At 35.9% G+C, this 23,354-nt stretch overlaps 4 protein-coding genes and 1 long non-coding RNA gene across 8 annotated transcripts; 3 read left to right on the forward strand and 2 right to left on the reverse strand.

Annotated features, from left to right (window-relative positions):
* Positions 1–1,024: 1,024 nt before the first annotated feature.
* On the reverse strand, positions 1,025–4,292 carry LOC120283535 (trafficking protein particle complex subunit 3-like). Its single transcript, XM_039290234.1, has 5 exons — positions 4,143–4,292; positions 3,931–4,028; positions 3,310–3,409; positions 2,561–2,743; positions 1,025–1,383 (listed from the first exon to the last, which is right to left on the reverse strand). Exons 1-5 carry the CDS (start codon positions 4,197–4,199, stop codon positions 1,261–1,263), a joined length of 561 nt encoding a protein of 186 aa, XP_039146168.1. The 5' UTR covers positions 4,200–4,292; the 3' UTR covers positions 1,025–1,260.
* Positions 4,293–4,434: 142 nt separating this feature from the next.
* Positions 4,435–6,825, forward strand: LOC120250234. Of its 3 annotated transcripts, XR_005532971.1 has the most exons (5): positions 4,435–4,586; positions 5,122–5,245; positions 5,736–5,793; positions 5,891–5,992; positions 6,475–6,825. It is a non-coding gene; the product is annotated as an uncharacterized LOC120250234 (long non-coding RNA). The 3 variants fall into 3 exon arrangements; XR_005532972.1 differs by having other exon boundaries at positions 4,435–5,245; positions 5,718–5,793; XR_005532970.1 differs by having other exon boundaries at positions 4,435–5,245.
* A 678-nt stretch (positions 6,826–7,503) lies between these two features.
* On the reverse strand, positions 7,504–12,676 carry LOC120249582 (cation-transporting ATPase HMA5-like). Its single transcript, XM_039258137.1, is given in 10 exon segments — positions 7,504–7,980; positions 8,063–8,320; positions 8,415–8,429; positions 8,431–8,616; positions 8,739–9,081; positions 9,159–9,217; positions 9,341–9,666; positions 9,795–10,209; positions 10,328–10,942; positions 12,351–12,676. Coding segments are annotated over 10 exon segments (3,006 nt in total). The 5' UTR covers positions 12,663–12,676.
* A 4,270-nt stretch (positions 12,677–16,946) lies between these two features.
* Positions 16,947–20,202, forward strand: LOC120283374 (thioredoxin O1, mitochondrial). 2 transcript variants are annotated; one of them, XM_039290043.1, is made up of 6 exons: positions 16,947–17,235; positions 17,313–17,363; positions 17,463–17,543; positions 18,292–18,336; positions 19,201–19,309; positions 19,512–20,202. In XM_039290043.1, the coding sequence occupies exons 2-5, from the start codon at positions 17,313–17,315 to the stop codon at positions 19,297–19,299; spliced, it is 276 nt and encodes a 91-aa protein (XP_039145977.1). In that variant the 5' UTR covers positions 16,947–17,235; the 3' UTR covers positions 19,300–19,309; positions 19,512–20,202. The 2 variants fall into 2 exon arrangements, with proteins under 2 accessions (XP_039145977.1, XP_039145976.1); XM_039290042.1 differs by lacking the exons at positions 18,292–18,336; positions 19,201–19,309; positions 19,512–20,202 and adding an exon at positions 17,876–18,277.
* A 355-nt stretch (positions 20,203–20,557) lies between these two features.
* On the forward strand, positions 20,558–22,966 carry LOC120283862. The gene is made up of 4 exons (XM_039290630.1): positions 20,558–21,241; positions 22,104–22,178; positions 22,286–22,426; positions 22,527–22,966. The coding sequence occupies exons 1-4, from the start codon at positions 21,059–21,061 to the stop codon at positions 22,857–22,859; spliced, it is 732 nt and encodes a 243-aa protein (XP_039146564.1). The 5' UTR covers positions 20,558–21,058; the 3' UTR covers positions 22,860–22,966.
* Positions 22,967–23,354: the final 388 nt, after the last annotated feature.

Consider the following 23,354-nt stretch of genomic DNA (forward strand, 5'->3'; position numbering starts at 1 on the left):
ATGTCATGTTATTAGTCAAAGAAAAGTCCATGAACTCATATTAGATCCTCTTTCAGAAGACCATTAACATAGTTTATGGCAGCACATCTAGCTAAGTGGCACATGCCTTGCATGTGGCTCAACTCCAATTAAAATTTCTTATGTGTTTGAAGTTGAGATGGCACTAAAATTTTCAGAACAAGGAAATATAGTAATGAATATTTTCTACTGAAAAAAAAAACAGATAAATTGATGACAAAAAGAAATATAGTAAATACAAACCAAAACCTAAAATACTTCAAAACCAAGTTCTATGAAACCTATTAAATTGTCCACGAATGCCTCGAATTTTGAAGCCGACACAAGGCATAACTCGTTTGGCCATATTAATTGTTTACTGATTTAGTGGTTGTAGGTGTGAGGACTCCTAGAATTAAAGTCAAGATTCATTGCATGCTAAGCATACCAAGGATGATGCTAGCATTTAGGAAATAGTAGCAAACATCACCATTCTCAAGGTTAGCTTCTCTATTAATTGCATTTAGTAGTTCCACTGCTTGTTCTTCATAAAATGGTCAATGCTTAGTCCTAGTCTTGACAAACTTATTCAAAGAAAACCTTTAGATATAACAACAATAAAGAATAAATACACATGGTTTCCATGGACATCCAAATGACACCATGTACACAACAAGGTTCAACAAACTACAGTCTTGTGTCCACTACAGACTTGTGTCCCATGTTCACTGGCCATCAAAGATGTCCTAGCTTCTGACAATCACTAATCCTTGAAACCCGTCACATATTGAACATAAATATTCACATTCATTATTGGCAACTCAAGCTCGAAGGCAGTACCCTTTCCATTGATATAAATTTCCATTTCACAGGTCTGTCAGCTCATTTAGTTGTTCTAGCCTAGAAAAACTTTGTTATGCAGTTCTTGGTTTTCTCTGCTTTTTTTTTTGGAAGAAAAGTAGGGATTCTTCTGGAACAAGCCTTTCACAAATAAAGCATGCCAACAACCAACATCACAACCGCTTCAGATCAACAACCGTCTTGATTGATATAAGCCTAAAAATAGTCTATGATTGACATATGAAAAGTTATCACAAAAGCATAAGATTCAAAGAATTCATATCTAATTAAGTTAAGGAAACATAACCTGAAACTGAGTTAAGAGAACCGAAAATTCAAGTAGTCTGTACAAGTCTCAAGGAAAGCAAATGGAAAGAGGGAATAGAAGCTTTCTTCTTTTTACCTAAACTACTGCTCCATAGGCTACTCATCATCTTTGTATGGGTATTCTTCAGGAACTTGCTTCAGAAGTTTCACACGCAGTTCATAGACATCATCTCCTTGTAGCATATCCCGGACCCATGTGACTTCAGTCTTCATTGACACCTACAACAAAAGAACCAATCATGTAATATAGCAAGTATCAGACATACATGATATAACCCAGGTCAATTTGATCAGATAGTCCCAGATTAACTAACATGAGGCACATCAGCAAGAAGAAACATAACATGCAATATATTCCGGGAAGGGGAAAGAATATGATCTTGCTCTCGATCCCATATGGCATGCAATAACATCATATATATTAACATGCCCGCCTCATTTTGATCAGTAGAATATTTACAGAACACCTGATATTAAGGTGATGACTACTCAGCAACACCAAGAAAAGGAAAAACTCAAAGTGCAATCACCAATGACAAAATGAAGAAATTTGACCTAATAGAAATCAGACCAATAAACCACAATCCTTGGTGGGCCACACCAACACATGGAATTCTAAGTTCCTTTCTTGCCACAGATTAGTGACACCTTCTTTCTAATCTTTAAAATGCATTCACTTGCAAAGCTTCATCTCCATCACTAGAAAAGCATCCCAATGATGGATCTCACATGCAAAGTACATAAACAACTCCAAAACCATACACCATAAAAAAACAATGCTATCTGAAACCGCTTTTATCAGATACATTAAGTATTAACTAATCTCAATACCACTCTCAATGATGATGGGCCACAAATAAATTGAATAAAAGAAAAGATAATTAGGCTTCCAAATCAGTTGCAAGGCTTTTAAAGAGAGAGCATCATTGGTCAGAATGATGTAGAGAAACACAACACATGACAAAAGTCATATAAATTACAAAAGCATAGGGCACAAATAGACAAACACTGGTAAGAGCATAATAAAAAATGAGAACTTGAGTTCATATGCTATTGTCAAGCAAAAGTAGAATGATCTCGCTGTAAACAGGCTAATTCAGGCTCAGTCTTGGCTCAGAAAAAGCCCTGTCCGGGGTCCTCACTGAACTTATAGTTGAGCCCCAGGCCATTCATGTTTAATTTTCAAGGACAATCAGCTCAGGCCCATTGCATAGCCCAAAAACTGAAAGCCACAGATTGGTTTTTTGGGCCACACTGGTTTATTGGCATCCTATGAGTAAATACAAATTTGGCACAATTTAGAAACTAACCATCTCAAGTGCTCACGTCCTTAACATTGACACTTCGTTAAATGAATGAGTAATAAAGAAAAAATTAGTATAGTTTAGAAATTAACCATCTCGAGTGCTCCTCTAATAACTCCACTCAATATGTTGCAGTAACATAGGCCCTGACATGTATCAGGAAGTTCAACAAAGTCTACCAGGGGATTATCTTCCAAGACAAGGCTGCAGCTTGTTCCTTCAGCATCCCAATTAGTCACAGTTGCAGAGACCCCCAAAAACATTTTGAAACCAACCTATCCAGAAGCAGTGCCAGTTAACAACAATATTAAAATCATTCTAAGGAAGCGTAGAGAAGTAATGCCAGTTCATACAAAGAGTAAATGGGAAAACTTGACAAAAGTTCTCATGCAGGTGACCAAAGTCCTAATGTTTCTCAACTTATGTTGATGCCAATATTCACAAGTAAACACTCTGCATTAACATCAAAACATTGACAAAAATTGATGAGCAGGAATCCAAGTTGGAAATGATATAGAGAAGGTCCCGCCACTATGACACAGCTCACTAACATACAATGATACATATGTAATAGGTAATTATTTTAAATATAAATCAACAAAACTTAAGGTGTATATAACAACAAAATAATTTTAAGCAAGTTATATATTTGTCGAAAATGAATGAAACAAAAAAAATCAGGATACCTTTAAAAAAGAAAATGCCCCTATTGGAGATGGTAATCATGTGTAATTCATATAAAAATTTAATTGCATATGGAAGCTAAACCAACATTTTATCTCACCTAAAACATATAAAATCAAAGACATCCAAAGGAAATGTTAGCTTATATATATAAAACCTTTGCAATAACATCAGCAGTTTCCTTGAAGTTTGCACATCCAGATACATTTGACTTGGCCAGAAATTCATCAATCAACCGAATGCCAATATTGTAACCCCTGCAAGACATGCAAACAGATGATTGTCAGTAAATGAGGAGGAAATGTCTCAAAGAGAAGACATTCCATTTCAATAACCAAAGAATTGATAAATCAAAACCATATTCATAGTTTGTAACATTGTTTATGTATGCCAGTATATATATCAATTATCAAGAAAAGCTACTATATATTCATCAGGTACTATACGGAGATCAATCATGAACACCTGGAGAAAGAAAAACAAAAGAATAAACCCTCTCCAGATACATGGTAAATTAATGATAAAATTGAAAAGACAAAAAAAAATAGCTCTTTTCATAGGCACCAATGATAGTCAAGAACTTGAGATCAGAGAATTCGTGGTTTATCCACTTTATTCAAAAAAAAAAAACTTGAGATCAGAGAATTCCAACGATTCATACATCTAATTTCAAGAATCAAACAATATCAAGAAGCAAAATGACAGATCATCGAAACAACGCATCAAAACGAATAGATTAATAGTATAACTTCAAATAGAAACGAATCAAAGTCAATACATCTGATCGAGCTGCTTGTTGACCTCCTCGACCTCTTCCAGATCCGTGAGAAGCTGCCTGACGATCGCTCCATACGTCAGTGTGAACAGCTCCGCATTCTGAAACACAAATCAGTGAAAACAAGAGAATGGTTATTGAATCAAACAGAGAGGTAAGAAGAAGAAGAAGAAGAAGAGAAAAGGGATAAAACCAATGTTTCCGATGGGGCTTACAACGTGTTCAATGTTGGCGAAGACGGCGTCGCCGGACCTAGGAGGCAGAGGGGCCATCGCCGGCGATGCGCTGCTCTCTCGGCGATATCCGGGTTGCTCTTTTCCCTTCACCAACGAGAACCCTTCCCAAATTTTGAGCTTTTTTTTCAGAAAAACCCCTTGAAAAACCTAGTATTAATATTATAATTTAAATATATTAATTGGGGTTTTGCGCAAAACTAATAGCTCTTATCTATTTAACGGTTCATATTTGAAAGTGGCGTGCAGCACAAGCCATCTTGAATTCCCGCCAAATCCTGCCGATCTTGGCTTATATAATAAGCTTCAGAGTCTTGGTAGAAAGAAAGCGAAGAGAAGGCTCTAATGGCGAACTAGGGTTTCCATTTGATTCCGCATTCCTCTCTTCTGAAGATCTCGTTACCCATTTTTCCAGCTTCAATGAAGGTTGTTTCTTTCCGTTCCTCCGATTTTACTTTGTTATTTGCTTATTTGATAATGTTCTTGATTGAAATTTTCTCCTGAGTGCTATTTTCCTAGTAGTTTTGATGATTTTAACATCTGTGCTTCTTGCTTGGTTTCTTTGATGTTCTAGGTTAGGATTTGGTGGAGTGTTGCTTTCTTGATGAATTGCCTGATAATTCTTGGTTTATATATGTTAGAGTTGTGTTATAGTTTATATTTGGTTAATGGGCATTATTGGTTGAGAAAAACAAGACTCTTGATATTATTTGTTATTGTCTTCGTGATTCTTGCTAGTTTTTTGCACCAGTTAGTTGAGTATTATGATGTTTTCTTGGTAATATTGGATTTGATCAATAATTTTGATGGGTTCATCTATTTTTATTGATTTGAGAATCGATATCAGATCGTTTTGGATCAGGCGTTTGCTTTCTAGAGTTCTGCAGGATTTCTTATTCATTGAGCAAACTCTTTCACATCTTTTAGATTTCACTAACACCATACTTGAACCATAATTCAGGGAAAACATTTTGGGAAGTTTGATCAACATGAATTTTCTGCTGGTTTATTGCAAGGATTGTTTTGATCATATTCATGACTATGATATTGAAGTTTTTGCAGCCAGTGTTCGCGCTGAATTCAAGGTGAGAAATTATTTATATATCTTGCACCCATTTGTTTTTCTTATGGAAATAGTTATGGTATTCTTATGGATCTAGATCCTGAAGTATCTGAGCTTTTACTTTCTTTTTAAATTTTTTGTTTAATGTTGACCTGTTTAGTCTGACAATGAATTCATTGTTCTCAGTCAAGAATATGAGATTTTCTTCTTTTTTATTGGATGCAAAACAATCTGTTTTGATTCTGATCTTTGTAAAGAAGCTATCTTTTTTTAATCCTTTTAGAGCATTGCCAATGTTAAATGAGCTCCATCTGTTGAGTGGATGAGAAGTACAAACTAATTAGCATGAATTGGAAATTGGAATGCAGGGGTTGGTTTGTCCAGTAATTAGGGATAAACTATATGGGATCAGTTAATTCATTCAGTCTCAATTGGTCTTGAACTGATCATTTACCAGCCATTTGTGCATGTTGTTTTATATATTTCCTCACTAGGCATTTTACTTACGGCAGTCATCTATCATTGCGGCAATTGGTGAGGGCCGTGCAACTACCATCCATGCAACAACAGGTCTCTGTTCCTCTCACACTTATCACAATCATCTGCACTTTCTATAATTCTCATCCAAACTTACAGTTCTCTCTGTTATTTCTTCATGTTTTTTCAGCAAAACATTACTTTTGATGGTTCAACAATGAAATGAGAGATGTGGCATGGAGGGCATGGAGCTAACCAGAACGTTATCCCACGTTCAGCAGCGCCAACAAGGGTAAAATTTGTGACATGCTATATTAAATAATATAGAAGCAGCTAAAAATAAGTATGTGATCTTTCTATACAAAAATGTCTTTTGCTACAACATATTACATATGCATGCATTGAGTATTATTGGACAAATTACTTCTCTCTTGGATATGTAACTTGAAGCTTGCATTCCAACTTAGAAATGTAAAATTTAAATGGATACGACAAGAGACGTATAAGATAGACGGATCCAATAAAACTTTAACATATGCATGCATGGGATATCAAAGGAAAATTTTGTACTTTCATCTTATACATCTATCTTATATGTATTCAATAAAGATGGATGTATCCTATGGGAAATTGGAATGCAAGCATTTAAGAAGAGTAATATTCTTGGCATAAGATAGATGTATCGAATTAAATTTTCAAATAATTAGTAGTTTCAAAAATAAAATTTTCAATTGATGCTCCCTCAAGTCTTAAGTGATGTAAATTTTTGTTCAGCCGAAGCAGAGAGTGTAGTACTGGGCAGTGGGGAAGGCAGTATTGGTGTATCCTGCACCAAGTAAGTCATTGTTGAAGTGCCACAGATGATCATGACCTGGGGAATATCAGGTTGGAAGGTGATGCAAATCTTGGAAGGCAAGCTGGAGCTTCTAAATCTGAGGATTTCACCATTATTTGTTGCCTTGTAAAACTATGCAAACATAGAAATAATCAAGTTATTTCAGGATAGTAGTATGAGGCAGATTGTGGCCTTCTTGTCTTTGACTTCCCTATATATATAGGAATGTTCTCTTGTAAAAGATGTACTGAGAAAAATTATTTAATAAATAAAAAAAGGGAGGGAAGGAATTGAGGGAGTCTGGTGTTCTTATGGTGCTTCCTCTAAATATCTTATTGTAAACAGGCAGCACACCCGCCAGCCCCAACATGGCCAACATGGCATGTCACTGGCTTGAATTTGCTTGCCTCCATAAATAGTCTTAAAAATGAAATATTCCATTTTGCATCTTCTTGAGCGAGCTTCATGGGGAGAAAAGGTGCTGCGTCTCCCTACTTCCCTTTATTCCTGCTGGTCTTCCACTTGGCATTTGGTTATTATTACCTTATTATCTACACCGAATTCATTCAATACTTCACATTTACAATACAAACAACACTTTCCCTAGTTCTGGCATTTTTGCAGAGCAGATGATGAAGGGTGTGGATGCAAGGCTATGCGGATTAGTGAGTCACAAGTACAAGCAGATGTGTACAAATGATGACAACTGTGCTGTTGTGTGGCACTCGCAAGTGCTACTGTGTACGAAACTGCCACTTATTAGACCTTGTTTTCTCCCTTGAAAAAATGTTCTACTAAGAGCTTATAAATAAATATAACGACAAAAAAAAATTGGCAGTAGACTATTTCCATTTCACGTGAATTTTCATCAGCACAATATCAGCTTTAGTAAAAAAAAAAAAAGTGATACAAATACAACAATGCTTTCAGCTATAAACAATCAAACAAAAAGTTGCACTCTATTGTCATTACTCTACAATGATTTCTAGTATAGTGGTAAGCCTTGGCTTCTTATACCTTCTCAAAAGCAAAGAAGAGCAAACAACACTGACAGAAGAGAGAGCCATGCAAGCCCCAGCTAACCAAGGAGGCAACTTGAGCCTGGTGAAAGGGAAAAAAACCCCAGCAGCAACTGGAATTGCAACAAGGTTATAAGCCACGGCAAAGAAATAGTTCCAACGTATACGTGAAAAGGTCTTCCTCGAAAGGTCTATAGCCGTTATAACATCCTCGAGACTGTTCTTCATCAACACATAGTCAGCTGCCTCAATGGCAATATCTGTCCCGGCTCCAATGGCCATGCCAACATCGGCGGCAGCGAGCGCAGGTGAATCATTGATGCCGTCCCCTACCATTGCTACCACACTACCATCCATTTGCAGTGCTCGTATCACATCCGCTTTTCCTGCTGGCATTACCTCAGCTCTCACGTCTTCAATCCCCACCTTAATGAATCAATCCATATAAGGAAATATGTGAGACTCTAAATAGTCAAAGGATTTTGGTATGTGGGAATTGTAAGCATACCTCTTTTGCAACTGCTTCTGCTGTCCTCCAATTATCACCAGTTACCATAAGGGGTTGTACTCCCATTTTCTTCAGGCCTTCTACAACAACAGCTGCCTCTCTCTTTAAGGGATCAGCCACTCCTATGACTCCTGCAAGGATGCCATCATATGCCACTAGAATACCAGTTTTAGCATTTAGCTCTAACTCAACCATGAAGCTTTCAACTTCCATTGGAATCAAGACCTTGTTTTCCATCAAGAGCTTCCTGTTCCCAACCTGTTTAATATATCACATGACATGACAATCAGATTGGGTTTTGAGTAAACAGTATAGACCGGATGTACAGAGATGTTTTGCAACTGAGACTTACCAAAACCTTTTTCCCAATTTATCAAGCATTGCACTCCTCTTCCAGGTAACGCAGAAAATTCCACGGCCTCAAGAAGCCATTCAGATATGATGTCCTCTTTGCTCTGCTTTCCGATGGCTTTGCTTGTTGGAAGCTTGCTGAAGAAATGATAGTGGTATGCATAGTCTATGATTGCTTTGGCGAGAGGATGTTCACTGCTAGCCTATATTACATTAAAACCATAGTGAATGTCAGCTTGTTATGGGTTTTGCATGCAATAGTGATAACTCAAATGGTTGCAAATGCATCATAACTGAAATTACTGCCTACAGGCTCTGTACTAACCTCTGCTGATGCAACTAAAGTGAGGAAATCTCCAAGTTCCATTCCAGAGAAGACTTTGGCTGTTGTGACGGATGCTTTTCCCTGAGTAAGAGTGCCTGTTTTATCAAAGATGACATAACGAATGTTTTGAGCTCTTTCCAAAGCATCACCACCCTTTATTAGAACGCCATGATTAGCACCAACACCAGTGGCAACCATAACAGCAGTTGGAGTGGCAAGACCAAGGGCGCAGGGGCATGCGATAACCACAACCGATATCGAGAACATGAGGGAGAAAACAAAACAGTTGCTGCTGTCAGAGAGCCACGCCTCTGGATATGCTCCAAGTGACCCACAGAGGAACCTACAGAATGTAACAAAGAAACAATTAGCAGCAAATCATGGCGTTGTACCTCAAATAGTTGGTGAGAAACTACTTACCATCCCAAAAATGTGATCAATGACATCAAAACAACAGCGGGAACAAAAATGCTGGCAACCTGCAATTAATACATACTCCAAATTACTCATCCTTAACAAGGAAAAGAAATCAAAATGAGAAAGAAACAAAAGAAATGATCGAGCATCCATATTGCTAGTCATTGGGTATGATCTAAACTCACATAATCTGCGAATTTCTGAATAGGGGCTTTAGACATTTGGGCTGTCTCAACCAGGGAAATTATCTGGCTCAAAACTGTATTAGAACCAACCTTGGTGGCTTGTACGTGCAGAACCCCATGAAGATTCATTGTACCTCCGATAACTAAAGAAGACACTCCCTTTGGGATCGGTTCAGATTCACCAGTAACCATGCTTTCATCAGAATAGCTTGTGCCCCAAACAACCATGCCGTCAGATGGGATCTTTGTACCTGGAAGAACTTTCAACACATCACCTGGCTGAATCAATAAAGCATCTATCTCTCTTTCCACTGTGTGTTTCCCTTCTGAAATTTAAAAAGCAAAGTTAGTGTCACATATCTTCGGAGTAACAATTAGCAAAAGATAAAAATTATGCATGCCTCGAAGAAGCAGAAAACACTATAGAGGAAAGAGCTACCATGGCATTGCATACCAGTATCTTTAACCAGCAAAAGAGCTATCGCAGGGGCAAGCTCTACTAGCTTCTTAATAGCATCTGATGTCTTCCCTTTAGCAAGAACTTCCAAATACTTACCAAGCAACACAGATGTAATTAACATTGCACTCGTTTCAAAAAATAAAGGAGACCGGAATCCAGTAAGTGCACCATACAGTAGAGCACAGACCGAGTAGAAGTAAGAAGCAGTTGTCCCTAGGGCAACCAAAACATCCATATTTGTCGACCCATTGCGCAATGCTCTATAAGCTGCTATATAAAATCGTTTTCCAACACCAAATTGCACAAAACTCACCAATACACATTTCAACAAATCACTTAAAAAAAATGGCCCCCACCGCCTTTGGAAGAAAGAGTGTATACAAGGTATATGTAAAAGAACAACAGGAACCTGCATCACAATTGCAATTACAAGCAAATTAGAGAAAAATAAGGATTTTCTTATGAACAGCATATTAAGCAGAAAAAAATACTGGAGATAATTTTTCATTGTCCAAGATCATACTCACACTTATAAGCAAACTGGTAATGAAAAGCCTAAACATTTTTGAGGCTTGTTCTGTGTCGTTTGAAGTGCCACAGGCATATGGATTCCTGACACTCGCTATGAGTTTTCCATTGCTTCTTCTCTTAATAGCATCAACTATATCTCTCAAACCAACAACTTCAGGGTCAAAGATGGTTTCCACTTCCGATAAGGAATCCCTCAACTCAAACTGCTTCAACCCATTGATATTCTTGAGTATATCCTCCAAAACATGAAAATTTTTTCCACACATTAAACCAGATACATTTAACAGAGCTTTGTCTTGCTCATTGCTTTGCAAAAACACAGCATCAAACCCAGCATCTTCAATTGCATTAATTATTTCATCTTTACTAATGACTGATGGGTCATATTCAACTTCTCCTAAAGATGTTGCCAGGGCAACAACTGCTCTTTTCACACCAGGAAGAGCTCTCAATATACCTTCAACAGAGTTTACACAAGCTGCGCATGTCATACCACCTATCCTGAATTGCCCAGACAAGGTTTTTTGTGATTTTGAAGATGAGGTGCTGGAATCTGGGAGGACCTCAGCTTCAAACCCCGCATCTTCAATAGCATCCTTTATATCTTCATCCTGAAGCATACAAATATACAGCAATAAGGAATCTAAAAGAAAATAAGAATATGACAGAGATTGATTATTAGAATTCACCAATCTAAGAGAGAATTTCTTCCCCTCTTGTCAACTGCATCCATAGTACCAATTATGGTCAAATATGCAGGGCCATATCAATTTAAGTTCATTATAATGAGGCTAGACAACAACATCAAAAATTATATTTCTGTAGCATACACTTACATAGATAATTTGAAGAATCGAATAGTCACAAGATTTTTCTCTCAATAACACTTGAAAAATTCTCAAAGCTACACACCTTGAAATATTGCTATAACCTTTACAGAGTGCCTGTTCACATAAATCAACTCAGTTGTCTTTAAGAGAAAATAGGGTCCATAACTAATTGGCTGTGAAACAAGTAAAACCCATTCACCTAAATCTGTCATAGCCAGCAAGAAGCTGACGTTGTCTTGTCTGACTATCAAATGAAGCCCGAGCTTGCTGGATCTAGCAGCTATGTTATGACAACTTGACCTTTTACAAAAACATTGATGGCAATGCATTTTATTTCTCTTCTGAAATAATCAATCACATTTTAACCATATCGTGATATTAAAAATATGAGGTTAATATATTAGCAATCATCTGCGGTCTGCACTGAGGTGAAACATATTATAAGCTAAACTACCTCAGATAAGAATTATTGAAATGCACCTAAAACTTATGGTTACAGCATTGAGGGGATGTCAGACAGTTACCTTGACACATGAGCATTCGCAAGTGTCATGGATAGATGTCAGCTATGCTCAGACACTAATTTTCCAACTAAGATGAACCGAATAAGAAAGAGACAGACAAATTCCATCTCTCAGTAGCATGAAGTTATTTCACAGCAATTTCAAGTCAAAGTAACATAACTAGATAAAGGAAAAAAAGTTCGTTTCCACTACCCTATGAGGGAAAATACTTGTCATTAAGTTATAGGTCCGAAATATGAAGTGATCATATTTCTTTGGTTCAAAGTCTGATATGATTTTGTCCTCAAAAAGCGTCATTTGAGAAACGAAATTCATGTCAGTGCTAACAAGAGTTTTACCCAATCTTGGGGGAATACCTAGCTAACATTAAAGGGCATGAAGTTATAATTCCACCTTTAAAACCTAATGCCAATACAGCCAACAATCACTGACCAGTTCCAACGATCAGCCCAAAATCATTACATGAAACGTGAATCCAACTTCTGGCATCATTAGAACTCAATAAAAAATTGAACTTTATCATCCGAAATTCAATCAAGAACCCATAAATTAAGTTTAAAAAGACAGCCATTCAATTCAAAGTAATTAACTCAATAAAACATAATTCACCGCCCACAAACCTAATTTCAAAAGGCGAAAAAAAAAAGAGCAAAAAGATTGGCAACCTTGAGCAGACGGGGATCAAAGACAACATGAGCCTTGTTCTGGAGCAGCGACACGGTCGCCATCTCGACACCTCGAAGGGCCATGATCGCCCCCTCGACGGAGTTCGAGCAGGCGGAGCAGGTCATCCCAGTAACCTTCACCTGGATCCTCCTCACCTCCTTCGCCAACCCCTCCTCCTCGTCACCATACGAATCAAGAAGCCGGACATCCTCCAGATCAACATCGTCCGGCCTGGCTACGATCGCAGTCCCCGGCCGTGGCCGGCCGCCGGTGATGGATGTCAGCTGAAGGTCTCGACCGGTCGGGGCCATGACTCGTGGGTTTGCGAAGACAACCAAACGAATAGAGCAGAAATATAGAAGAAAGGTTGGATTTTTAATACCCGTTTTACCCTTACCATAGCCACAATTTACGTTTTTATCCTTCAATATCTTACAAATTAATTTACCATTGAAAATAAAAAGCCTTAATTTTGTTTTATCCTTTTTTAATTTTTTTTTTATACGTGGATTATCTGCTTTTTCTTTAAATTTAAAAAATATCTATTCAATAACTTTATAATAAAAATAAAATTTTACTGAATTTTATGGCAGTGGTGTTCTGGTGAATATCACGAAGAAGAAGGGTATTATGGGAATGGAACGCTTGGCGGCTGGAATACCTTTTAACGCGGTTGGATCCTTTTTATTTTTAAAAGTAAATAATTTAATTAAATAATACATGTAATTACGTTTAAAACTTAGAAAAAATATATTAATATATATATTTTTGTTTTATTATCTGTTTAATTGCAACTGATCAAGACAAATGAGTTTGGAGAATGAGTAGTGTTCCACTTAACTCTTTCATCCAAAACAAAGTTATTAGATTTAATCCAAAAATGCTAAGAGTTGCTTGATGTGGGGGATGAGTAGATTGAGCAACATCAAACCACTTTAAAAGTATTTGATAGATTTATCACTCAAATTTAATTTAGAAGAAAAATAAAATATTTACAAAATTAGATAGATTGATCTTTGTCAACATAATTGTCCTCTATCCATACCATAAATATGGCAAGTTGGTGACCAGTTCCCAACCAATTGAATATATATTTAAAGAAAAAAAAACCCAAAAACTTGAAATAGTTGAGTTTGGTGAGTAGTTTGTGTTACATGTTTGAATAAAGACTCAATAAAAATGAATAGGTCAACTAAGAATTTAAATGTAGTACATTTGTACTTCAACATTGGGAACTTGTACTTCAACACTGTAGCATGAAATTGGCTTATCCATGGGCATTGAGAGTTACTATATATATTTGGAGATGATAATTACTTCAATAATAATATATGATTATCATTCAAATAAAATAAAATAGAAATGTTATGAGAATGGGTAACACATCATTCATGAAGGGGACATGGCTAATGGCAATTGAGGTGGACGCAATTTCGTTAAAGAAAGATCATGTTAGTACATAATTTATACTATTTATCATATTTGGGATTCAAACTTCTGAATTCTCGCATGAGATTTTGTATGCTTTATAGGTGAATTATACTAAAGTTGTCAACTCCAAATTAACTTATATTTAAGTTTTACTAATTATAAAAAAAACAAAAATCTACTTTATTAATTGAAAATGCATAGTTTATTTTTCTAAAATATTTTTCTTAATTAATTTTATTTGAATTCGGGCTAAATTAGTTTTATTGTAATGAAAAAACCTATTCGCATTGGCCTAATTCTAAGATACCATATATTGTCGTATAATCTATATCTTTTTTATAAACTTTTTTTATTTGTAGAGAAGCGGAGATTTTTCTGTTTTTTTTATATATAAAAAAATCTCGTTTTTTATTTAACTTTTATCTTTTTACTAAAAGAGATCAATCCATGTTTAATATATATATATATGTAATGAATGTTTTTTTTTTCAATTTTATGATGTTGCGTTTCTCCTCCGGATATCATCATGAATTAATTTGTTGTGTGTAGCCTAGTTTGAAGTTTGTGCATGTAAATGGTGATTAACAAATATATTTTCATAAATAATGATTTTTATATTACCCAAAGAAACATAAAAAATTCAATAACATGTTTTAAAAAAAAAAACTAAGCAATTGATTATATATTATTTTTAACATCTCATTCGAATTAAAATAAGTACCAAAAATAAAAAAAAAAAAAAAATTGCATGACCAAAATAAGAAAAAAAACTTTAAATGGAAAAGTCTCAAAACAAATGTAGACCCCACGTTTTTATTATTATTTAAATTATTATTATTATTATTTTTTTACGTGGAGTGTCTTGTATGTTATTTTAAATGTATTATTTTGAAAACCCTAGCCACGTTCTATGAGAAACGTCGCCCACCACCGCTCCCCCACGACCGATCCGTAGCCTTAAGACATTAGTTAGTGGATCACTTTTTCTCCATCGTATCACCATCTCGTTGGCGTCAAGGAGAAAAAGGAATTTATGAGAAAGGATATGCGGTGTGTGCGAATTTTTTTTATTGTTAGATTGTAGGAATTAGGATTTTGTTTTTAAGGATAGAAATCAAGATTAGAAACCCTAATAGCTTGAGGAGGGATTTTTTTTTTTAAAACCTTCTTGTCATTGTATGCCATAGGGATCTCCTGTGAAGATTTAATTTTTGGGTGTTTGATTCGGATTCGAATTCTAGCGGATACCAAGTAAAGTAACCACGTATTTTTTTATCTAGAAAAATTCTTTTTAAATTTGTAAGTTTTGTTGAGTTTATCTCGTTGGATTATTTTGCTTTCTTTGGTTTGTCTAAATTATTTAAATGGTTAAATTTTATTTTATTACATCAATTATTCATATAATGAGTTGTTATTTGATTCATTACTTATCCTTTGTTTATCAATTTCTTATCATGTTAGATGTGGTTTTATTTGATTTCTGATCTTGTTAATCAATCATCTTTTTATTAGCCAATTGTTTACTGTAAGATAAGAGGTTTCTTTGAAATTCATTTTAATCACCGTTTGACCAATTGTTGACTACCTAAGAACTTTAAATCATGACATTCGTTAGATTCTCTTTTAAATTTAATTATGAGAAGTTTCCTACTAATATGATTGGGTATTGTTTAAATATGAGTTTAATTTAACTAAATTTTTGGGTTGTGGATGATCCATTCTTTTCTTATCCTTTCATTCAAATCCTCATGTTATTTATAGCATATTTGATCTTGTTGGTGATTTATTTAAACATTTTTTTTTAATGTTAATTGGTGGATTATTTCCATTTGTTATCTAATTATCTAGTATTTGAGAAAACTATTAAGTTATTAAGTTTATTCACGTTAAAAAGCTTTGATTGGAGTTCTGTTTTAAATTTTTGTAATTGACTAGTTTCTTCAAATTAGTAGCTTTTATTGATTTGATTCCTTATCCACTGAATGAATTATTTTATCCATTAGCTAATTTTTCTTTTAGGGTTTGAAAGAGAACTTTTGAATGTTGTTGAATGAATTGAATCTTTATTACATTATTTTACTTACGGATGGCATTGGACTGGTTAAATTTTAAATTTTTTTTATTATTCATGTATCCTGGAAAATGAGGTTAAGGGTTACTGTTCCTTTAGAATTGAAATGGCTGATTTCTATTGGTTATGCAAATATTAGTATTTTGGTTTAATGGAAATTTTTGCTTTGTGGGATTCAGATTCTGAAATATTCTGAGTTTTAAATAATTAAGTCTATTTTGATACTAAAATTACTTTGTTATGAAATTCTAGTCTCCGAATTGACTATGCAATAACCCTGTCACTGGGGGTCAAACACTGACCATGTCGACATGAAATTCTGAAATAGAAACTAGTTTCGCGCCGCTTTCCGTCGGTGAAACAATAACGGCCTCTGATATTCTCGCTCGGGTCACCGAGGATAAACAAATGACTTTTGATATTCTGTCCGGACCATAGTCTAGGAGACATATACTTTGAAATTGATATATTCTGGAGCTTGTTCTTACTGTGTTGATTAATCACAGTTGAAGGATTACACTTGCTTGTACGTACTTATGTTTATTTGAAATTATTATATTTGCTTATGCACACTTATGTTTGTTGGAAATTATTTTGATAAAATTCTTGAATCTTGGTTTGAATCCAAGTTTTGTTTTTGGGTTACTTACTGGGCCGTCGAGCTCATGAATGTTTTTATTCCCTCTTTTCAGATCAGGAGTAAGGTTGTGGTTACTAGCATAGCTGTGGTTACCAAGCGTCAGGCTTCCCTCTTTGTTAGGTTGTTTATATGTTTTCCTATCACCTTGTAGACCTCGAACTTGTTATTTGCTTTCATGTTGTATCTTGAACTTGTAGTACCTCTATTTATTTCATCTTGGATATTATGTTGCTATTAGATGTTATGTTCTATGCTAAGACAGGTTTGAGGCCTTGCATGCCTATCGGGTTTCGGCTCCTAAGAATGCGGCCGTTTGTCAGCGCATTGGGTTTGGGGCGTGACAACAAATAATGATTTTATTTAAAATAAAATAATGTTACCTATTTATGACTTTAAATAATATATATATTTATATTTTAATAATAAATAAATATATTATTATCAACCCTTGGGCTAACAACGAAGCATACGAGCAGCTCCCGGCGGCGAACAATGGCGCGACGGATCTCTCTCCTCCGATCATCTCTCCGCCGCCTTCTCAACCCTTCCCAAACCCCAACCCTCCTCCATTCTCGCCCTTCTCTCCTTGTCCCCCTCCCCTCCTCTCCATCCCTCGCTTCTCCCCTCCTCCGCCACCCCTTCATCTTCTCTTCGTTGCCATTCTCCTCATCCTCGTATCCCTCCAACATCGTCGTCATCGACTCTGAACAAGCCTTCAGCACTTCGCTCCAGAAAATCCAGGGTTTGTGTCTTCTTATAGATTTGCATTTCTTTGTTTGATTTGATCTTTTATGTTTTCTAGGGTTTGTGTGTTTTCAGATGATGGTACTCACGCGATCTTTTACTTCACTGCGTCTTGGTGTCGTCCTTGTAAGGGTTTACCTTTTGATTTTCTTTGTTTGATTGTTGGTTTGGTAATGATGTGAATTTGGTTCCAAAGGTTTCACCTTTATGTTATTATTTATGCAGGTAGATTTCTTTCTCCGAAGCTTGAGGGAGATGAGCAGGGAGTTTCCAAATGTTCAAGTTTTCAAGGTCGACATTGATTTGGTAAGAAGGAAAACTCTATTGATATTGCATTAGAGCAGCATTCTGCATTTTTGTGTTCCTTGCTGTTTGATTCTTGCAATTCAGAGGTTGGTCTTGAGGAAAGTAAATGATCTCATGGCTTTGATGGCCTGTACAACTGTGTCTGTAGAAAAGGAACTTTAAGGTTGTGCAATTGTGCAACTGGTCCCTTTGTGTTTTAATACTTTTTGTGATTGGAATTTTATTTGCACTGTAATCCTTTAAGGTTTTATCTTTTTCTGAATCAGACTGTTGGCAGTGTTCAATAATAGCTCTGCACTGAATCAAAATGAAAGGTGACCCTTTTTTTGTAGGTGCTTAAGACTTAGAATGGTCACGGAAGTTTTTGGCCTGTAATTGTCGTTGATCGGTATGATATTATCAAATCAAGATAAAGTTTCCATCAGGCAAGCAAAATAGTAAAGTTGATCACAATGGGCGTGCTCTTCTGCATCATCTATTTATAAATTGCATCAATCTTAAGTTATTATTATCTCCCTATGCTCTACATTCAATTTTTTGATATTGATAGAAGAAGTTGAATGACTGATTGTTTGGTGTGATGTATGATGCACTGCTGGCATTTTTTTTTGGTGTGATCTTCAATTTTGTTGATTTCTCTATGCAGGAATTCATTTGCTCCATTATACATCTTACTGCACTGTATCTCCAAGCGTTGTGCAATGATTATGATTACATTAAGTTATTTATTTGTTTATTTATTTTTTAGGATGGCCTTGGAAGCACATTAAGCAAGTTTGAGATCTACTCTGTGGTAATAATCTGAATCTTATACTGATCTGCTGACAATTTATAGTTCATTTACTAGCATCTCTTTGAACTCTGTTACTTCAGTCACAGCTGTGATGTGTGTGCATGTAATATTTTTTTCGTAATAGATCTTGCTGCAAGAACATTCTCAGTTACAGAATATAGCAATGTGAAGAATTGATAAGGTTGGCGAACATAGTTTAAAAAATATAAACCCCATTAGCAATCTTGATCTTTTAATTAAAGTTGATCAGCAATGCACAGTCTTCCAATCTAAGAAAGCTAGGTGTTGCTTAGCTGATGCCATTGCTTGAGCCTGAAGTACCCTCTGAAGTAGTTTGATGGATTGTTTAGCAGCACATCACAGTGGCAGGTTTTTACTTGATTTGCCAACAAGGTCTTCTCATTTGTAAGTTCTCATCAAATGTGTAGCTACTGGTGCTTCACTAGAATGGACCATGGATATCATTTTCAATACTTTCTAATGTGGAAGTGCTAAAAGGTTGTTATTGGGATGTAGTTCCTGACATTGTATCTGCTGATCCTGTAGTGATGCTGTGTGACTCAGTTAGGTTGCAAAGTTTGATAGATTATGTGTAATATAAGACGTATATGGCCTGTTGTTCAGCTTGATTAGCACCTTTTCCATCAGTAATTGAAGCCAGCCTGGAAGGAGGAACCAGTACTCTTCAAGTTACCACATATCTGACCTTGCATAATTTGCTTGCTGAACCTGTACTTATTTTCACTTTGTATGCACATAATTGGCTGAACCTCTCAGACTAAAACTTTATTTTCTCCCAGAAATCTACTTTATTTGACAAAGTGTTGACACAATGCTGACTTTAGCTTTTAATCATTTATGCAGCCAACACTTCACTTTTTTCAAAATGGTAAGAAAGTAGGCACTGTCGTCGGTGCAGATGTTGAACAAGTGAAAGGCAAAATGGTAGATCTTTATAAGTAAGGTTTAACAGGTAAAGCCCTTTCTAATGCATAATTTCTTGATTGATTAATTCCATGCTTATGCACAAATGGTAGAATATCCAGAACCATGTATAATGTGTGGTTGAGCTGCTAACGATAACGAGATATAGGCAGAAGATTTTGATTGATACATCTCACATGAAATTTGTCTCACAGAATCTATAATTGACAATAATCTCTTTGTTTGAACAGGTCAGGGTAATCACTTGAGTGATAGTATTTGTTCATCGGCCAGGGATCTAGCTAAGCATAGCACAAAACATAAAGTGTTGTTGATTTAGTGTTAACAAACTTTGTCATTTTTGACATTAAAACATCTTTTTCCCCTGTTTTAATATGAATTATATGATAACTACATAACTGGATGAATCATTGGTGTTTGTGTGGATGATTATTAGTCTTGGTATATAGTGGTACAATGTCAAACATACAACTCAGTGTTTTGGAGTGATCTGACCATGGTCAATCCAGCAAGTTAGTGAAATGAAAAGAGAGGGAGGGAGAGTGCATTCACTGCATCCTGCTGATCCTGATGAAGCTGGCCTGTCCAATCTCAAAGAAGGTACAAAGGAGAATGTGAGTGGTGTGTCATTCACACCCAAAAGGCGGTGTTGGTTGTGCTTGTGCTGGTGCTTGTGCTTGATGAGTCTTGAGGATGGATGGAACCCCAACCCCAAGACCAATGGAGGTGGGAAGGCCAGCATGTGATCTCCCCTCTGGGCTTTCATGTCTCTCACACTGCCCAGAAAGCTCAAAAGCTATTCAAAAAGGAGCTGCAGATATAGGATCCTGGCAGCCGTTATAGCTGTAAACTATGCATTTGTTGCATGTCATGGTGACACAATCATAGGATGTGATGTTTCTTACAAAAACCCAATTGATATTCCAGTTGAAAAAAAAAAATATATATATATATATATATAATATCTGATTTCCTACTTTCCTTTCATTTGATGCTCCTCCAAAATATTTATATAATTCCGGAATTTCAAAACTATCAGGGATTTCAAAAAAGAAAAGAAAGAAGCCACGTATAAAACAAAACAACTGCACTGCAAGCAGTGAAAGAGGCAGAGAGAGAGAGAGAGAGAGAGAGAGAGAGTGTGAAAGAGGAAAGAGACAAAAGAAATACAAAGGAAAACACAACCAAAAATACATAAAAGAGGTATACATATAACAAAGAACCTGGCTTTCCTCCACTCTTTCTCCTTCCTCTAATTTCCCATTTTTTTCCAAATTCTTTTTTTACTCCCTCCTTGCTCTGCAGCAACAGCAGCAGCATCACCACAGAAAAAGTACAACTAGTGGGAGGTGGGAGAGAGAGAGTAAGAGAGAGAGAGGTGGTGGTGGTGGTGCTCTTGCTGCTGCTGTGCTATATGCTATGTTCTATGTGTGTGTGTGTTATGTGTCTTTCTCTCTCTCTCTCTTTCTTTCTTACTTCCCGCCATAAACACTACCACCAAACCAAAATAACAAACAAGAACCAAAGAAAACAAACAAAAAACCCCAATATAGCAACACTCTTTAATCACCTAATTAATACTTTTTAATGCTTATTAATCACCTTCATTAATTAATCCCCTTCCCTTCTATAAATAGGTCTTCCAGGTTCGTTACTCTCTCTTAGCTCTCTTAGCCACCCAGTCACCTATCCCTTCTTCTCCTTCTCTTTCTCTATTCCTTTGTTCTAAGGATCTTATCAAGTATAAAGAAAAAGAGTGAAAGAAAAAAAGAAAAGCATGGTGAGAGATGGAGGTGGGTTGCCAGGATGGCTTGGTGGACTTGTAGAAGAGCCTTTCTTTGTTGCTTGTGAAGCTCATGAAACCAGAAAGAAGAATGAAAAGAACATCTTCTGTCTTTACTGCTGCACCAGCATCTGTCCACACTGTGTCTCTTCTCACCCTTCTCATCCTCTTCTCCAGGTTTACCCTTCTTTCTTTTTCTTCAATTCCTTTCTCTTTTTAAATATATATTTTTTTCCTCTTTTCTCTTCAGTACAAACGATTCTTGTTCTTGTTGGTGCTGGTGTTGTGTGCTTTTTTTTTTTCATAAATGTTTTGAATTATGGATTTAATTAAAGTGTTTTTTTGTAGGATTAGTTCTAATACTGTTCATAGATGCTCTACAGCCGACTTGCTTTGCTAAAAATAGCAACTCTAGCTCTCACTGTTGCTTTCAATCATAATTTCTTTGGATTGTGACTTCACTTCCCCTAATTTTTCATTTGCTTTTCTCCTTCTTCTTCTTGTTGTTATTATTATTTTTTATATATAATTATATAAATTAGCTGAATTTTTGTAAGAAAGAAAACAAAACAGCTTAAAATTTGTGTTTGAATTTTGTCTTTCTCATGAGTCAAGATTTCTCTTCAACAAAAAAATTATCTCAGTTTAATTCATGAATTGAAGACACAAATGAAGTCCATACTGAAGTCTGTTTTTCTATTTCCCACCTGCACCTTGAGAGAAAGGCCAATTAAAACAGTAAAACTGTGAAAACTTTTTTATTTTTTATTTTTTCTCCTCTGATTATACCATTTTACCCTTCAAGACCAAACACTGTGAAATAAAAGGGGCATAAAAGTCTTTTCCCAACCCTCTGCGTGCCCCTTCTCTGATTGGAAACATTTCAGTCAAATTTTGGATGAGCTGCATGTTTGACCATCCCCTTCTAACGAACCCAATTATTGCCTAATTATATATATATATATATATATCTCACTCACTCTCCCCAGGGTCATTCTGGGAATATAACCAATGAATCAATAATAAACACCATTTTCAGGTGAGGAGATATGTCTACAACGATGTTGTTCGCTTGGATGATCTTCAAAAACTCATTGACTGTTCTCATGTTCAGGTAATTACTTACCCAAATTTTCAAAAAAAAAGTTCCATAATATCAACTAATATATATATATATATATATGATTCTAAACTTATGCATGAATATATATATATATATAGCCATACACTATAAACAGTGCAAAAGTGGTGTTCCTGAAGCCAAGACCACAGTCCAGGCCATTCAAAGGATCTGGAAATATCTGCTTGACTTGTGATAGAATCCTACAAGAACCATTCCACTTCTGTTCTCTATCTTGCAAGGTTAATTAAAAGTTCATATATATTAATTTCTCTTATATATCTACTTATAATTCATGTAATGCAAAAAAAATTCTCAATTAATTAAAAACAATTAGTGCAGGTTGATCATGTGGTGCTGCAAGGGGAGGATCTGTCAAGCATACTGTACAGGTTCAATGAGTCAGAATTGGCATTTTCACATTTTGAGAATCTAAGGATGGATAGCTCAGACATTTTGGAAGAAGATGGGCATGTGATATCAAGCACTGTGACACAGGATTCAGTGCAGTATAAGGAGTGTTCCGCGTCGAGTCATGGCGGTAAGGCGGTTACCCGGAGGCCGGAAAATTCAGAGGTGGTGAAGAGGAAGAAGAATGGTGGGTTTTTCCCTCACATTGTATTGTCTCTGAATAATAGGAGAAAGGGAGCTCCTCATAGGAGTCCTCTGTCTTAAGAATGAACATGTCCTCTTAAGTTAGTTAAGTTAGTTAGGGAGGTAGTTAGTAGTGTCTTTGTTATTAGTAAAGGGAGTGGGTACACCCTTGTTGTTATGTATGGAGGTTGGAGGGAGGGAGGGAGGGAGGGAGGGAGGGAGACCATAATGCCCCCTTGTTGTCCTTGCTGCACTGCTTGTGGAGGTGTGGTTTGGGAAGGGGTTTTCTGTGCTTGTTTCAGTAGCATTTCCATTGCTGATTAGGTGGCCATTTTGGCTGCCAATTTTGTTATTTGATGTAATGGAATGCAAATTTCTCTTTCTCTTTCTCTTTCTGTTTCTCTTTCCATATATATATATATATATATGTTTGTATTTTTTTGTGAGGTGATTATAGAATGAATGAATGATGAGTGTCAGATGAACATGGAAGAGTAGTTGTATTGTGATGATTAATTTAGTGTTGAATTTGATTTGGTGGGGGAGTTTGAGACAGGGTTAGAGCAAAAGTAAAAA

The sequence above is a fragment of the Dioscorea cayenensis genome, chromosome 19 (genome assembly GCF_009730915.1).
Source record: "Dioscorea cayenensis subsp. rotundata cultivar TDr96_F1 chromosome 19, TDr96_F1_v2_PseudoChromosome.rev07_lg8_w22 25.fasta, whole genome shotgun sequence".
Taxonomy (NCBI): domain Eukaryota; kingdom Viridiplantae; phylum Streptophyta; class Magnoliopsida; order Dioscoreales; family Dioscoreaceae; genus Dioscorea; species Dioscorea cayenensis.

Coding starts and splice junctions, on each gene's coding strand:
- LOC120283374 (XM_039290042.1), top strand. CDS start 16,986: ATGGCGCGACGGATCTCTCTCCTCCGATCATCTCTCCGCCGCCTTCTC. Junction 17,236..17,312: donor TTCGCTCCAGAAAATCCAGG/GTTTGTGTCTTC, acceptor GTGTGTTTTCAG/ATGATGGTACTCACGCGATC. Junction 17,364..17,462: donor TGCGTCTTGGTGTCGTCCTT/GTAAGGGTTTAC, acceptor TTATTTATGCAG/GTAGATTTCTTTCTCCGAAG.
- LOC120283535 (XM_039290234.1), bottom strand. CDS start 4,199: ATGGCCCCTCTGCCTCCTAGGTCCGGCGACGCCGTCTTCGCCAACATT. Junction 3,410..3,930: donor AACAAGCAGCTCGATCAGAT/GTATTGACTTTG, acceptor CATGTCTTGCAG/GGGTTACAATATTGGCATTC. Junction 2,744..3,309: donor CTGCTGATGTTATTGCAAAG/GTTTTATATATA, acceptor GCTTCTGGATAG/GTTGGTTTCAAAATGTTTTT.
- LOC120283862 (XM_039290630.1), top strand. CDS start 21,059: ATGGTGAGAGATGGAGGTGGGTTGCCAGGATGGCTTGGTGGACTTGTA. Junction 21,242..22,103: donor CTTCTCATCCTCTTCTCCAG/GTTTACCCTTCT, acceptor CACCATTTTCAG/GTGAGGAGATATGTCTACAA. Junction 22,179..22,285: donor TTGACTGTTCTCATGTTCAG/GTAATTACTTAC, acceptor ATATATATATAG/CCATACACTATAAACAGTGC.